At 49.4% G+C, this 15,890-nt stretch overlaps 1 protein-coding gene across 8 annotated transcripts in view; it reads left to right on the top strand.

Annotated features, from left to right (window-relative positions):
• The window catches only part of LOC128852993 (uncharacterized), a 63,239-nt gene that overhangs the window by 34,736 nt on the left and 12,613 nt on the right, over positions 1-15,890 (top strand). For 3 of the 8 annotated variants that reach the window (XM_054074010.1, XM_054074009.1, XM_054074011.1), the window contains exons 1-2: positions 9,765-11,318; positions 14,228-14,314. The exons of 2 other annotated variants lie outside the window; for them this stretch is intronic. In XM_054074010.1, coding sequence (XP_053929985.1) covers positions 11,131-11,318; positions 14,228-14,314 — 275 coding nt within the window. In that variant the 5' untranslated portion in view covers positions 9,765-11,130. Of the gene's footprint in view, positions 1-572; positions 1,584-3,554; positions 3,684-3,837; positions 4,004-9,764; positions 11,319-14,227; positions 14,315-15,890 lie in introns of those variants that run through there. 3 more of the 8 variants (XM_054074006.1, XM_054074008.1, XM_054074007.1) reach the window with 3 other exon arrangements.

Here is a 15,890-nt window from a genome sequence, read left to right as displayed (position 1 = left end):
GCTCTGACCAGGAAGCACTGAAATATTAAGTCGAAGAACTTGCAGGCTCTTTTTGAGGTCAGTTTTTGTTGCTACAGTTCAGGCAAAGAGGACCAGATTTTTCTGGAGCACGTTGGGTGCATTTGCCATTGTTAACGGGTAACTGGTATCGGACTTGACAGGAAAGCAGCTTGTGTGTGTGTGCACCAGGTATGTCGTGCACAAACTCAGCCAACAAGATGCTGATAGCTCCTAAGGCTGTTGTTTTCACAAGTGTTTTGAAAGGAACAGCTGGACAGAAATGCCTTCTAATGAATCCGAGGAATCTGGGCCTTTTCCCTTCAGAGAGGGAAGATGGCCTGATTAGACTGGACGTCAGGAAAACATTTTTCATGGAAAGGGTCATTGGGCGCTGGCAGAGGCTGCCCAGGGAGGGGGTTGAGTCGCCTTCCCTGGAGGTGTTTAAGGGATGGGTGGATGAGGTGCTGAGGGACATGGTTTAGGGATTGTTAGGAATGGTTGGATTCGGTGATCCAGTGCGTCCTTTCCAACCTGGTGATTCTATGATTCTATCCCTTTTGTAGTCGTCACTCAAACCAATACTGCATCATCTTGAGGCAGCAAACACCCTTTGCAGCGGATGTCAGTGGGTTCAGAAGCAGACAGACAAGAGATTTGTGGGAGAGTTTCCCCTCCTTTTGCTTCTTTGGGGAGCAGAAGCTTCTCCCTTCCACCCTCAGCCACCAGGAGCTGCGCTTCCTTGGACTGATGATGGGCCCTTGACATCAGCAGAGTTGCTGTCTCCACTCAGTTTGCCCCTTATTATCCAGCTGGCTCAGTAGCGATGCAGCCAAGAGCTTCTAGAACTTGGTACCTCTGAAAATCTTCTGAAGTACAGATACTCTAGGATGAGAAGTAGTGGTTCAGTAGTGGAGCTGGTGGAGCCTGCCTATACTCTGTATTAGAGCTTGCTCCTCAGTGTGTGCGTGCACTCATGCATATCTCCTCTTCAGCACTTTATCTCCCTCTTCTCTTTAGTGCTTTATCTCACTTCTGCTCTTTAGTGCCCATTATCTCTTGTCAGCTATCTGCATTACAGAGTGTAGGACACTATTTAGGAGGAGTGCTGTGAATCAACCTTGCCTGTCATCTCCAGGAGAGCTACGCCCGTGTGGGTGATGCATGTTTCACCGAGTGCTTCCCCTCCTAGGGCAGTATGAGCTATCTCTACAGGATCTTGCTGTTGGCAAATGTAGCACATCGCATACTTTGGCCTTTCCTTCTCTGCTTGGGTTGTTCTTTGTAGACAGCTGAGGCTAAGTAACCTGCCTGTGGTCTGTCTGCTGTTCCTGATCTGCTTTCCTCTGTCATTCATTAACGGGTGAATACCTTATGTGAGCACTGTTGATTAGCTTCATAACCACCCGTCTGTAAATCATTTGCCATCTCTAGTTGTGACTAATATCTGCATGCTTTGCTCATGACCCCGGCTCTCCTCCTGTTCCTCAGCAGCCTGCTCTGGTGCGCACAAGGAAATCGTGCAGGGATCAGGCTGGAGTGAGCATGGAAGAGACTGTTCTCAGGTGTTTTTACGCTCTTCACAGGTACTTGGAAGAGGTCCAGAGGAGTCTACAAAGGTGATCCGAGGACTGGAGCACCTCCCATACAAGGACAGGCTGAGAGAGTTGGGGTTGTTCAGCCTGGAGAAGAGAAGGCTGCAGGGAGACCTTAGAGCAGCTTCCAGTGCTGAAAGGGGCTACAAGAAGCTGGGGAGGGGCTGTTCACAAAGGCTTGTGGTGATAGGACGAGAGGCAACGGGTATAAACTGGAGAGGGGCAGATTTAGAGTAGACACAAGGGAGAATTTCTTTATGATGAGAGTGGTGAGGCCCTGGCCCAGGTTTCCCAGGGAAGCTGTGGCTGCCCCATCCCTGGAGGGGTTCCAGGCCAGGTTGGATGTGCCTTGGGCAGCCTGAGCCAGTGGGAGGTGTCCCTGCCCATGGCAGGCGGTGGCACTGGATGATCTTTGAGGTCCCTTCCAACCCAAACTATTCTATGATTCCAAGTAACCAGAGAAAGCAGCTTGTGTCCAAAATGGGCAAATGCAAGTGTGTGACAAATGAACCGGTTGTCTGGTTTTTGTGAATGGTAAAGCAATGCTTAACCAGACATTGTGCTGGTGAAGGACCCTCCTCTGCTCCTGTGGCTCTGAGGAACTCGTCTGCCAAAGTGGAAGCCCTGATGCGTACAGCCCAATCTGATTTCTTTGTCCCCAGTGCACATTATTGCTTGTGGGCTGCTGCCCTTGGCCTGCGGTTGCAAAAGATGAATAGCTGGCAGGAAGGTAGCAAGTATGTGCTGCTTAAAAACATACATTGCCTAATGGCTGGCTTCCCAGTGCCCAGATGTATGGCTTGCTCTAGGACGCTGGGACCTCCCTCTCTGCTGCGGTAGACACTTCTATTATTAGCTCAGTGGCAGCTTTCCATATGCCAACACTCGTGACTGCAGGACTGTTTAATTTTCACTTCTCTGAAGTATTTAATTTGTCAGCTGTTGGCTTCTATTCATAAAAGACAAAACCTTAAAGTCCTTCCCTAGATTTTTTGCTCTCTTAGGGCTGAAGCACGAGTGCTATCTGAAAGACCACTACGCCTACACGGAATCGGAGGCAGGATAAAGTCAGACAGTTGGTCACTGCTTGGCTGATCCGTAGAAACCCCTTCCCTGTCCTCAGAGATGGGTGCCTGGTCACTCTTTTTCTGTTAACTTTTCTTCAGAGAAATGAAAAATCAGTTCTGCTAAAAGTGCTGCCTGCTTGAGTTTCAGTGCGTGCCCGTGAGGACGTGGTGTGCGGTTGCCAGTGCCGGTCTGCAGGTGCTGGCACTTCTCTGGTGGCTGAGGATAGCTGCTGCTGCTGTGAGATAATTACCCCGCGATTCACTGCTGGGGGCCTCTCTTTAATTATTGACTGCCAGAATAGATGTATATTGAATTACCTTACTGGCAAATATCATCTCCTGTAACTACGATATTCTCAGTTTTCTTCTTGCATAACATGAAGCTCTCTTCAAAGAATCTAAAAAAAAAAAGTCAAAATATGTTTTTATATATTGCTTCTGTAGCAGTACGTGTTTTTAGAGAGTAGCGAGTCGTATGTTAGCTTTGAAGGTAGCCTTCCTTGGCATTTGGTGACATGTGAAGGCTCCTGTTCGAAGCTGAGCCCGCACTTGGATGCGCAGCAGAACCAAGCGGGGTGCATGGTCCAACCAACCAGCCAAAAAGAGAGAGAGCGCAGCCCAATTGTGCTTCTCTGAAGTACTGAATTTGTCAGCTGTTGCAGGAGTTGAGGTTGACATAGCCTGAGGAATGGCAGCCTGTAGTCCTCGTCCTTGGTGCGCACCGGGCTGCCTGTGTCCGCACAGGGTCTTGCTGGAGTCACTTTGGTAGCGTGTGAGGATGGGGAAAGAGGGAATATGAACATAAGCGTTTGGAGTTGTTCCTAGCTTGCAGAGACACGAGTAAATGCCAGTGTTCCCCCTCATCCCTCCTCCTTTGTCCCGCTGCTCCGTGCAGCTTGCAGGCGGCAGATCTGCAAGCAGTGATTGAGAAACTGGCCACGGATCCCTTGACCTTTGGCTCCTGTAGAATCCACTGGATGACGTGGTTGATCTTCAGCATTCACCGGTGTCATACAGCCCTCCTGTATGTTCTCTCCAAACGTGGCAAGCAAAATTTGCCGTTCTTTCTTTTGCAAGAGAAATGCCTAACCCGTGCCTAAACCCATGCCTAAACCCATGCCTAACCCATGCCTAACCCCATGCCTAACCCATGCCTCCACGCTTCCCAATCCGTGCAGAATTCCGTGTCATGCGGGTGACGCTTCACAAAAGAAAGGAAGAGGATGGCACAACGAGTCCCTGGAAGGGAAGACAGAGCTGTGGTTCACCGCCGGTGTCGCTGATGCTTTCGGGGGAGCGGCGGTGCCGCGGATCACCCCCCGGTCCCCGCAGGGCTCCCGAGCGGTGAGAGCGGAGCGCCATCTACTGATGGAAGAGGAGAAGGCAACAATGGCTGGAATGGCCTCCTCGTGCGGGAAAGCTGCTGGATCCCATGCATTTCTCCTTTTTCCCCCCCTTTTCTCCCGTTCCCCCCTCTCCCCGTGCCCGGCAGAGCGCTGCCGTTCAATTGCAGCTCCTGCCTCGGGCGCTGCGCCGGTTTCTCGCCGGGCACAGCCCCTCTGTAGCCATCCCCGAGCGGGAGAGGCAGACAAAGGATTTGGGAGCGGCAGCATGGAAGCTCAGGGACTTTTAAGTAGAGGATCGGGAGTGGAACCAGCAGTTGACCCCGATTTCTAGTCTGTCTTCCCATCAGGAGCAGGTTCCGTCTCCAAAAGGTGCTGAACGCAGAGAGGATGAGGGCGGTGAGATGGGGGGCACGGGAAGGAAAGCTGGGGAGGGACCTCTTCCAGGGGCTTGGAGCGATGGGGTGAGGGGGAATGGCTGCCAACTGGAAGGGGGGAAGATTGAGATTAGATGTTAGGAAGAACTTCTTCACAATGAGCGTGGGAAGGGCAGTGGTGGCTGCCCCATCCCTGGAGGGGTTCCAGGCCAGGTTGGATGGGCCTTGGAGCCCCTGATCCAGTGGGAGGTGTCCCTGCCCATGGCAGGGGGGGTGGAACTAAATGATCTTTAAGGTCCCTTCCAACCCAAACCATTCTATGATTTCCAAGAGGACTGTAAGCAATGCTCACATTAGAGCTGCGGAAGCAGGAAAAAGCTGTAGATAGTGCTCGGTTCTGCAGCTTTTTGCTGGATTTGCCACTGTGCTATTTATGAACTTACTGTATCTTAGATTGCCGGAGAAGAATTTCTTCCATAAGTGTTCACAGGTGTTTATATGAGAATTGAGCCCTGTGCAAAACCTGGATCCCTCTTCTACCGTGCTTGAGGATGCAACAAGGGGTGTGAGCCCTGAACTGAGGCCTGGATCTGAATTCTGAAAGTAAACTCTGTCCCCACTTCCTTCAGTTAAAATCTTATTCTCTGTCACAGAATCACAGAATCACCAGGTTGGAAAGGACCCATTGGATCATCGAGTCCAACCATTCCTAACACTCCCTAAACCATGTCCCTCAGCACCTCATCCACCCGTTCCTTAAACACCTCCAGGGAAGGCGACTCGACCCCCTCCCTGGGCAGCTGTTCCAGTGCCCAATGACTCTTTCCATGAAGAATTTTTTTCTGATATCCAACCTGACCCTCCCCTGATGGAGCTTGAGGCCATTCCCTCTTGTCCTGTCCCCTGTCACTTGGGAGAAGAGCCCAGCTCCCTCCTCTCCACAACCTCCTTTCAGGCAGTTGTAGAGAGCAATGAGGTCTCCCTTCAGCCTCCTCTTCTCCAGGCTAAACACCCCCAGCTCTCTCAGCCGCTCCTCGTCAGACGTTCTCCAGCCCCTCACCAGCTTCGTTGCTCTTCTCTGGACACCTCCAGAGCCTCAACATCCTTCTTGTGGTGAGGGGTCAATTACCTGTCCTTCAGGTAATTCTTTGAGTGGCGGTAGTGCGTGCTCGAAACTGAGGATTTGTCACTGACTTTTATCTTTGTAAAAGGCCGAGTTAAGCCCCACTGTTCAAGTGCCGGTTGTGCCAGCCGAATTTTTCTCTGTGAGTGATTTGCTGGTAGTGAAAATACGTTGTTCTTCTGTGCTTGCAGGGGACATGAGAAGTGTTTGGGTTCTTGGAGATCCACAAAAAGCTTTACTGCTAGTTGTTCTGTGCTGATGTCGGGAAGAGTTTGGGCTTATGTTACTTGGCTGAGAGAGCTCAGCTTGACTTAACGTGAGCAGATGTTTCAGATTTGAGTTCAGCCTGGCAGGAGACAGAGAACAGTCTAGATCTCAGCATTTTCCATCTTTCATAGTATTGCCACAAGTTCACATCTCTGAGTACGCTCCCAGATACCGCATCTTCTGCAAATATCTGTACTCCCTTCTGGAAAAACTGGATTTGTCTGTACCATTGAAACTGAAAAGCAAACTTCTGGAAAGGAAAAGGAAAGATTAACTTTTATCCAGCCTAGTGCTTCTCATGTACTGTACTGGAAGTGTGTGGGTAGAGGGTGTCGAGTGTCCCAAAAGTCACAGAGGCCAAGACCTGAACATTCTGGGTGAAAGGTTTAGAGCACAAACCTTATGAGAGGCAGCTGGGGGAGCTGGAGTTGTTTAGTCTGGAGAAAAGGAGACTGAGGGGGAGACCTTATTGCTCCCTAATACTACTTAAAAGGAGATTGTAGTGTGGTGGGGGTTGGTCTCTCCTCCCTGGTAGCCAGTGGCAGGACAAGAAATGGCTTCCAGAGGCACCAGGGGAGATTTAGGTTGGATATTAGGAGGAATTTCTTTGCTGAAAGGGCTGTCAAGCATTAGAAGAGGCTGCCCAGGGAGGTGGTTGAGTCACCAACCCTGGAGGTGTTGGAAAGATGAATAGATGTTGTACTTGGAGACATGGTTTAGTGGTGGACTTAGCAGGGCTCGATTGATGGTTGGACTCGATGATCTTAAAGGTCTTTTCCAACTGAAACTGTTCTGTGATTCTATTCTATTAACGCTGGGTTTTGCTACACACATGGAGGGGTTTGCACGCAGGTATGTGTGTGACTGCTTTAAAGCAAGACTTCCCTTGGATGCAGGACGTGTCAAGGACAGCACAAGCCACGGCAAAGTCAGGCTTTAGGTTAGAGAGGCACAGACACTGCCTGTACCAGGCTCTTCTGCTTCTGGACCAGAAATAGAGCTGTGGCCCCTTTCTTCTCTCTGTGCTATGCTTAGGTGCAAGCAGAGGTCCGGTGTGGCTGCGTGGCTGGCCCAGCCTGCCTGTGGAGCGTGCTACAGCGTTGGGCAGGTGCCTTTGTCAGAGGTGGATGCTGTTGGTCCTCAGAGCTTAAGCAGAAAAATATAACTTTCCAAGTCTCCCTGATAAATGTGTTACTAGCATAGGGTTTTCCTTTGTGAAATGGCCTGTAGCCGTCTGAGCACATTACATAGAGTCATTATACTAATTAACTCTGTACTTCCGTATCAATAATCTGTAATTTCACAGCTTCACACCTGCTTGCTCAACTGCCTTTTACTCGTTAGTATTTTAACATATGGAGCTACAACTATCTCCATAAAAGTGTAACAAACAATTAAACCCCCAAATAACACGCTCCAAGTCATCTCCTGCTTTCCACATCCTGCTAAGCGTTATGCGGCCAAGCAGTTCTCAATGTAGCAACTCATACGCATGCAGCAAGAGGAATGACAAAAGAGGTTTAAAATACTGCTCAAGACACAGCTGTCAACAATTAAAGCGTGTGAGGCTTTGCTTGCAGAGGTTAAGAAGCCCATGGAAATCCGAAACAGCTTTCAAAAGAAAGCACTGAAAATATGCGCCAGAAACCGAGGAATAGATTGCAGATGGCAAATGTATGTCTTCGCAGACTGTCGGGGAACAATTTGGTTTGACAAATGGCTGTGATCTACCATGGGGTTGTGCAGAAGATGAACTGTTGGGCTGCAGAGCGGCAGTGTACAAAAATGATTAAGCATGCCTGGTACTGATTTTTATGGAAGGATTCACCTGTGTATTGAATGGCTGGATCCTAGAGAGTGTTGGGACATGGAGACCCCTCCACTCCTGCAGACGGTGCTGTTCAAGTTTTATACCTCGCCTGTCACCTGTAAACCCTCAGGCCTTGTTTTAAGAATGAAGAAGGTACAGCAGTGTTCACCCATGAACTGGGATGGTCTGTTAGAGGCTGGGGAGCGAGGAGAGGTGGTCCTGGAGAGACGTCTCAAAGCCTCCCAGCCCTCGGAGGAGAGAAGGTGTGTTGTAAGCAGTGAATGCAGAGGAGAAATGTTGGAGTGCTCGTGCAGGTCTGGTCCCTGCGCGCTGGTGAGCTGAGTGGGGTGGCAGCGCCTGTTTCCCAGGGACTGCAGAAGGAGGCTGGCCAGCTGTGTGGCTTGGACAGAAACACTCTCCCAATGGCTGAGGTTTTGCCAGTGACCCCTGCAGCTGAGCTGCTTGCTGAGCGTGGCCATGAAGGGCGTCTCTGAAATTGTGAAAACCTGGGGATTGGAGAGAGTGGAGGAATTCAAGGAGGAATTTCTTCACCATGAAAGTGGTGAGGCCCTGGCCCAGGTTGCCCAGGGAAGCTGTGGCTGCCCCATCCCTGGAGGTGTTCAAGGCCAGGTTGGATGTCCCTTGGGCAGCCTGATCCAGTGGGAGGTGTCCCTGCCCATGGCAGGGGATGGAACTGGATGATCTTTAAGCTCCCTTCCAACCCAAATTATCCTATGATTCTATGAAATGAAGCTGAGCGGCTGCAGGTGTTCCCTGGGGCTGTAGTTGATGCAGCAGAGCTGCCCCTGTCCTTGCGTTCGATAAGAGCACTCTCGGCAGCAAAAGAGGACAGAAGGTATTAATTGATGATAGGCCTTCATTTACATTACAGCAGAGTCAGGCTGTAGGCACCGTGCAGTCCCTGGAAGTTTGCTTCTCCCGCAGCAGCATTTGGAGCTCAATCCCTGAACTTCCCAGGGCTTTCAGACTGTGCAGCCTGGAGAGTGACTCGCCCTTTCTCTGGCCACCCATTTCTCTCGCAAAGCATCTGCTGGATTCTCCCGTATTAATAATTTACTTGACTCTCTAGCCTTGCAGACTACATTTTGCACACGGTAAGTGATGGCAGGTTGAATAAGGCTGGAAGTTTCCTGGGTCCTGAGACGAGACTGTGGACGGAGCCACGCTGCTGTGCCCGGGGAGAGCAGGAGGTCAGCGGGAGGTGGGGATGCAGCTGAAATAGCTGAGCTGTGACGTTTTCTCTTGACAGAAGTGGTAAGAGAGGCCACAGACGCTTCCTTTTCTGTGAGTCAGAAACTTGCAAATCTTATTTGATTCACACTTTCTAAGTAAAATTAGCCCGCGCCTCGCTGTTGCCAAACCTTTGCGAAGCAAAGATATTTGTACAAAGGAATTCGGCAACAGAAATGGAATTCGCTCGTGAATCAGATTACTGTTATTTCTGGCTGGAAGCAGCACCCGAAATACTTGCAGGGATTTCCACTTTGCCTTTGGAAAGATGTTGTGCCTATTGCTGATAGAAGAGGAGCTATTTGAGGGGGTAATTTGTATACATTAAGAGAAAGGAAGGGAGAAGAGCCTGTGAGGGCTCATCTTGTGTTTAGCCTCGCATTATAACAGCTCAGTCACTTTTGAAGTGGGGATCTTTAGGCTGTTGTTGTTGAGAGTGTTGTGACGTGAGCTGCAATTGCTGCTGCTCGGGAGACGTTTCCAGCCCAGAGTGCTTTCATTCAAAATGCCTTTCTGTATGCTGATTATGCCTCAGTGTTCTACAGTTCTGTCAGGCATCTTCCTGCACGCGGGGGCTCTGTAGATGGTACTTAACGAAGGGAAACATATTGATGACATTTAAAGCAGTGGTAGTCAGTGATGCTGATGAATGTGATGTTACCTTCAAACATGAACTTGCCCATCTATGGGGAGTGTTGGTAAAAAAAAAGAGTCTGACATTTAAAAATGTAGAGTCATAGAACAGTTTGGGTTGGAAGAGACCTTAAATCCTATCCAGTTCCACCCCTGCCATGGGCAGGGACACCTCCCACTGGACCAGGCTGCTCCAAGCCCCATCCAGCCTGGCCTTGAACCCCTCCAGGGATGGGGCAGCCACCGCTGCTCTGGGCACCCTGGGCCAGGGCCTCCCTATCCTGACAGTAAAAAAATTCTTTCTAATATTTCATCTAAATCTCCCCTCTTTCAGCTTAAAACCATTCCCCTGCATCCTCTCACTGTACTCCCTGATAAAGAGCCCCTTCCCAGCTTCCCTTTAAGTACTTCCCAGGCCCCTTTAAGTACTGGATGCTGATGAGTGCTCTGTATTTTGCTTTAAATAAAGCCCGTGTCTGGTTGCTGATGCTCTCCTATCATCTGAAGGACTGGGCTCGGATGCTGATGGACCCACACGCCCGTAGAGAGGGAGCAGCAGGGTGCTGGGAGAGTTACTGGCCCCGCACTCCTCTGCCTGTGGGCAGCAGCGCTAGAGCAGCATGTTCCCCTTGGGATGCCAGGATGGAGCAGACGTCTCCAGCAGCAGGGGTAGCCAAGAATAGCCAAAAACTGTAGACTTTTAATAAACAGATACCCAGTTGCTTGTTATTCACATGGATTATTTTTGAAATAAAGTCAGTTCTTTGATCACAGCCCTAAATGCTGATAGAAACAGTGGAACAACTGTATGGCTGTAGTATAAGGGAAAAGGACAGGCTGAGAGAGTTGGGGTTGTTCAGTCTGGAGAAGAGAAGGCTCTGAGGAGACCTCGTAGTGACCTTCCAATACCTGAAGGGGCTACAAGAAAGCTGAGGAGGGGCTGTTCACAAAGGCTTGTGGGGATAGGATGAGGGGCAATGGGTATAAACTGGAGAGGGGCAGATTTAGACTGGATGTAAGGAGGAATTTCTTCACCATGAGAGTGGTGAGGCCCTGGCCCAGGGTGCCCAGGGAAGGTGTGGCTGCCCCATCCCTGGAGGGGTTCCAGGCCAGGTTGGATGGGCCTTGGGCAGCCTGAGCCAGTGGGAGGTGTCCCTGCCCATGGCAGGGGTGGAACTGGATGGGCTTTAACGTCCCTTCCAACCCAAACCATTCCATGATTCTGTGATTTCTGTTCAATGCAAACTGAGACTCTTAAAGCAAAAAAAGTATAAAAAGATTTTGCTTAGGAAAAAAGTTAGGCATGTTCCTTTGGAAATAGTGCTGGTAGTTTTACTTACCCCAAAATAATACACTTCGTATATCTAAAGTCTTACAAAGCAGTGACACCTTTTTGTCTCGATTTCTTCACTCTGCTGGATGGACTGTGCACAAAGTAGTGTATCTCTGAGGAGTGAATTTTTTGGCTCTTTGGAAATGCATGTGAAAGGGGACAGCAACATATGGACTTGGCGTACGCCAGGGGATGACTGCGGGAGCCTGGGAACATTTCGTGCCTGCAGCAAGTGTAGGAAGAAGGGAGGAGGAGAGCTGACTGACCAGCTGCAGTGAGCTGGTTGTGGAGGCAGGTCCTAATCACAGCTGATACGGAGAACAGGTCTTGTACCATGCTCATTCCTTCCACATGGGTTGTGGTGGAGTGGGAAGCTTCTTTCAAAGAGCCATGGGCAACATCTGGACCAGAGAATGAAAATAAAATCACCTGCCGGACCAAAAGCAAGCCAGATGCTGAGGGAAGAATGGAAGAAATACTGATTTGGAAGCTCAACGTGGTCTGCAATCAGAGGATTCAGGTGTGAGTGGAGGCAGGAGCACCCTGTGGCTTTTCCAAATCTAGCACTGTGAGGAGACCCGTTTATGGAACAGAAATTCCAAATGTTGTACAGAGCAATGAGCTAAAATGAAATGGTATGGTCGTGCACAAATTGCAGGTGAGCTTACCATGGGCAGGAGAGCAGACGCAGTGCTCGCATGGAGAGCCTGCGAGAGCCTCTGTGTTGCCATAGACTTCACAGCGGGTCCTCAACACATTTTCTCTCTCTCAGATAGAAACAGAACAATTGGTTTTCTTCTTCAGTGTTATGACTTTGCAGCTGTAGTGGCAATATGTTAGGAACTACAAGTCTCATTCAGGACTCAATTTGAGTGACTGCAGAGCTCAATTAAGCCTCTAATTTTAGTTTCATGCTAATGCTATTGTCAGCTCTTTCTGTGAAGCAGGTGATGCAGTTTTAGCCATTGCCCCACAGCTGCTTCAAATGGATTATCTAGTTCCTATAACCTGACACCCAGCAGGAGTTATGAGGACAGCAGCTGGAAATGCTTTAAAAGGCTCTGAGTTTTTTTCCACTTTGATTTTTTTTTTACTGTCCCCCCACTGCTGCTCCACCATGACCCACGCAGGCACCAGTGCTGGTCAGGCATGACCTAACCTCAGCCACAGCCAACCCCTCGTTTGGCACGAGCTGAAGGTTTGCTTAACACAATTAGAGCTTCTTAACTTGCACATCTGAGACAAGGACTCTGCTAATTTCCAGACGCTATAGCCACGTGCTGCTCTGGCACCGGGTGTCCCTTGGGCAGCCCCTGGGGGTCTCTGCTGTGTGGCCCGTGGGACACGCTGGGATGGAGGGTGTCCGAGCAAAGAACAGCAGCAGGTTCAGCTCAGCCCTGCCGCTGGCACAGTCCCAGCACAGCCTGGCACTCCTCTGGGCGTGATGTGCTTTGCTCCACTCAGCCCTTCTCCAGATCCCAGCACCGCATGAGAGCAGCCTGAGAAGGAGCTGTTGGCACTGCCGAGGGTGGGGATTTCAACTGTAACTGCTTTATGGCATCACGTTTCCTCGCAGGTATTTCTGCACAGCTCTGGTCTTCCCTGTGCTGTTCTTTATGGATCTTAAACGAGCATAAAAGTAGTGCCCTGGGGGGTAACCTGGGTCCTCTAGAAACTCCTGGACATGGTTGGGGGTTAGAGCACAGCAGGGATGTTTATTCTTATCTGGAGGATACTGAACACATAGATGGGAGACAACTGCCCAGCATCCCTGCCGGGATTGCTCAGCACCTCCATCTATCAGAGCTGTGGCATGGGAAAAACATCCATAAAACATAGAGGTTTATGTAAGCATGGCATTTAGTGTTAACGAGCCACAGCAGAGGTTTTCTAACTTCGAAGATTGATTGTACTGAAATTCTGCTGATGTAGAGTGGCTGAGCTTCATTTGCAGGGAGATGTTATTCCCCAGTGAACTTGCAGGTAGGAACACAGCATCAACTCTTATACTGGTTTTGGCTTTCCCTTAAACTCTCTGCCATCCTGGAGGATGCACACACGGGCCAGAAGATAACAAGGATGCCTTAACAGGTTTTCCCCCAAAGAAAACAAAACTCTCTGAAGATTCAAAAGTCTTCACTGGCTTGTGCTGTTTCTGAGCGATGTCCAAGACAGTGGTCACATGCAAGTCCTTACAGCTCCTGTTGGAGGTCTGATGGCTTTGTTTTCCAGGAGCAAAACCTATCTGAGTGTTATTTGTGCCAGACTGAACTTCAAACAAAATTTTTGCTAGGAACTGACAGCAGGCTGTGTATGACAGCTCGGCTTGTAGCACAGCCCTGTCAAGGAATGGATAATCCCCCATCCTTAAATAGACTTTCTATTTATGTTGGCACGGTGGAGACTTCTTGGGATTTTACCAGTTATCCCAGCCCTAACACTTCAAAAGTGCCTCCGAGGAAACATCTATGCAAATCCCTTTCTATTTCAAACCTTCAACTCAATAACGCGAGGGGGCCAATCCGCTGCTGCCTGGTGGGGCTCACAGGAGAAAAACGCTCAAAAGGAAAATGTTTGGAGAGTAATTTTTTTACTGTCATACAGACCTGAAAATTACATCAAGTGAGGGGATGCACCGAATGTTCTTGCAGTGGAATTTTCTCTGGTTAATTTATTTTTCAAGGTACCAGACCAAAACTATTCCTCTGAGTTTGAACTGACAGTTCAGTTGTCAACGAGTGGTAAATGCTTTGACAAAACCCATCACCTTGTTTTCATTTAAGCAGGCTATGTGTCAAGGTTTATGTGAGGGGAGCTGACAGCCTGGGGCTGAGCTTCTGCGTGGTCTCTGCTGGTGGAGCTGCTGCTGGCGTTGGGACCCCTGCTTGGGGCAGGAGAAGCGCCGAGAGCAGCCCCTGAGTTCATCCTCTCTGCAGCCGTAGAGCGTAACCCAATGAGCCCCTCCAAGGGCAGGATTTTCCACCTGCTGAGCAGTGGTGCGCTGTGCCCTGCAGCCTCGCCTTGCTGAAGTACTGTGCGTTGGGAGTGCCCTGGTGGGATGGATTGCCGTCCATCACCGATTCTGTCTGTTTAACTGGATTTTTCCTCCTAATACAGCTGCACTGTGAATTTGATAGGTGCTGGCAGGGTGCTAAGAAGGTAACTTGCTCACTGCAGGCGAGTGGATGAATTTGCTTGCATTGCTGGGATCTGTAGGGCTGCTAATTTCCTTTGTTGGGTGTAGATAGCAGCGTATTGTAAGAGAAGGCCTCGTGCAGCACTGGGCATCCTCCACTGGCACTGCAGTCAGCGGTGTCCATCCCAGCAGTCAGGGCATCCCACCAGCTGAGTAGCCTTAAGTGCTCTCTGACAGAGCTCGCAAAGGTTCACGAGGGTCTGCGCTAATGTTGTTATATTTGCACATTCCTCAGGTTTGGCCTCAAGTTCTCCTGGTTCTGGCGCTGCTACCCAAACCCGCGGGAGAGCCACATCTGTACAAACACCAGCAACAGCATCAGGTTTCCTCCTCTTCTTCACAGCTCCCTGCAGACGGCTCTTGTGGTGGTAGTAGAATTGGATGGTTTGTGAGTTTGGGGGAAGAAAGACCTGGTATTTTCCTCCCCTGGTTCTGTAACTGTGTGCTGGCCACTGTTTAGATTCTCTGTTGTTTGCGTCCTAAAGAAAGGACCTCGAAATGAAACAACAGATGAATGAAATCCAGTGTCTGTCTGGTGAGACATTCATATAGTTTCCATTTGTTTTTATCTCAAATCCAAACTTTTATCTTTTTGTGGGCATAAAACTCCAAACAAGAGTCAGGAATGTCTTTTTTTTTTATTCAAGTGAAATGTTTTGATGCTCCCAGACTCAATAACGTTCAGTTTGTTGAACCGACTTCAAAGCCAATTTCCACTCCAAGTCTTTTCCCTGTTAAGCTGCATTTTCCAGCTAAGGCTTAAGGAACCTCTAAGTTCTCCCCAGGCATCGAGGTCTCCCGGGGTGTGTTGAGCAGATTGGCCATTGAGATGTCTTCATTGCATTAGGGGAAACGTGATATTCCTGGAGGCTCTGCAGCTCCAACATAGCGTGCAAGGTGGGTCTTGGTCTCTTCTCCCGAGTGACAGGTGATAGGACAAGAGGGAATGGCCTCAAGCTGCGTCAGGGGAAGTTTAGGTTGGACATTAGGAAAAATTTCTTCGCAGAAAGGATTATCAAGCACTGGCAGAGGCTGCCCAGGGAGGTGGTGGAGTCCCCATCCCCAAAGGTATTTAAAAGGCGTGTAGATGATGTGTTTGGGAACATGATTTAGTAGTAGACAGGTACGGTTGGAGTTGATGTTCTCTCAAGTCTTTTCCAAACAAGTGATTCTATGATATTAAAAAAATGTGCAATGAAATAAGCTGCTTTGATTTTCTCAGAAAAAGGTTAGCATTTTCAGAAAACAATATTTTTCCACCAGGTTTTGTAGAAACCGTTGAGGATGCTGGGTTGCTCAGTAACGGCAGGGCAGACTGCCAGAGACCATACCAGAAAGTTATGGAGGGGACTTCCTTGGATTTTGACATCTGAATGCAGGTATGTGGCTGCTGCGTCTCTCTTATGCTGACTGGTGCTATCGCCACAGGCCTGGCTGAAGTTAATTCAATTAAATGGGAAGCCTGCCAGGGACTGTGGTTATCTTGGTTCAGTCATTAGCACAAAACCAGAGTAAGGATTAGCCGTTGTTTGCTGTCTCCGGTGTTAGTTGTGCTAACAGCCAACAAGTCAAGGTCTTGCCTGAAGCCGTGCATTCTGGAAGAGACAGCACCTATTGATAAGATAGGTATCAAATTTTTAAATGCAAGTATTCCCCACTGAAATAATTTTATTTTGTTTCCCTGTTTGAATAGTTTAATGTGTTTTGTATCGTCTCTCTTTTTGCTTGGCAACCTGCACTTGCATGGTCAGGGGGTTTGTGAACCTCTAAGACAGCTTTGCTGATCTTCCTGACTGACGTCTCCCCTTCCCACCTACGAGGCTGGCCTTGGCAGACGCCCGTGAGGGCACGCAGCGCTGCGGGTGGTAGCGATGGAGCTGCCGGGCTGAGTCGCTCGT

The sequence above is a fragment of the Cuculus canorus genome, chromosome 9 (assembly GCF_017976375.1).
Source record: "Cuculus canorus isolate bCucCan1 chromosome 9, bCucCan1.pri, whole genome shotgun sequence".
Taxonomy (NCBI): Eukaryota; Metazoa; Chordata; class Aves; order Cuculiformes; family Cuculidae; genus Cuculus; species Cuculus canorus.
Note: the sequence above shows the minus strand (reverse complement) of the source record. Positions and strands in the feature narration are given on the sequence as shown.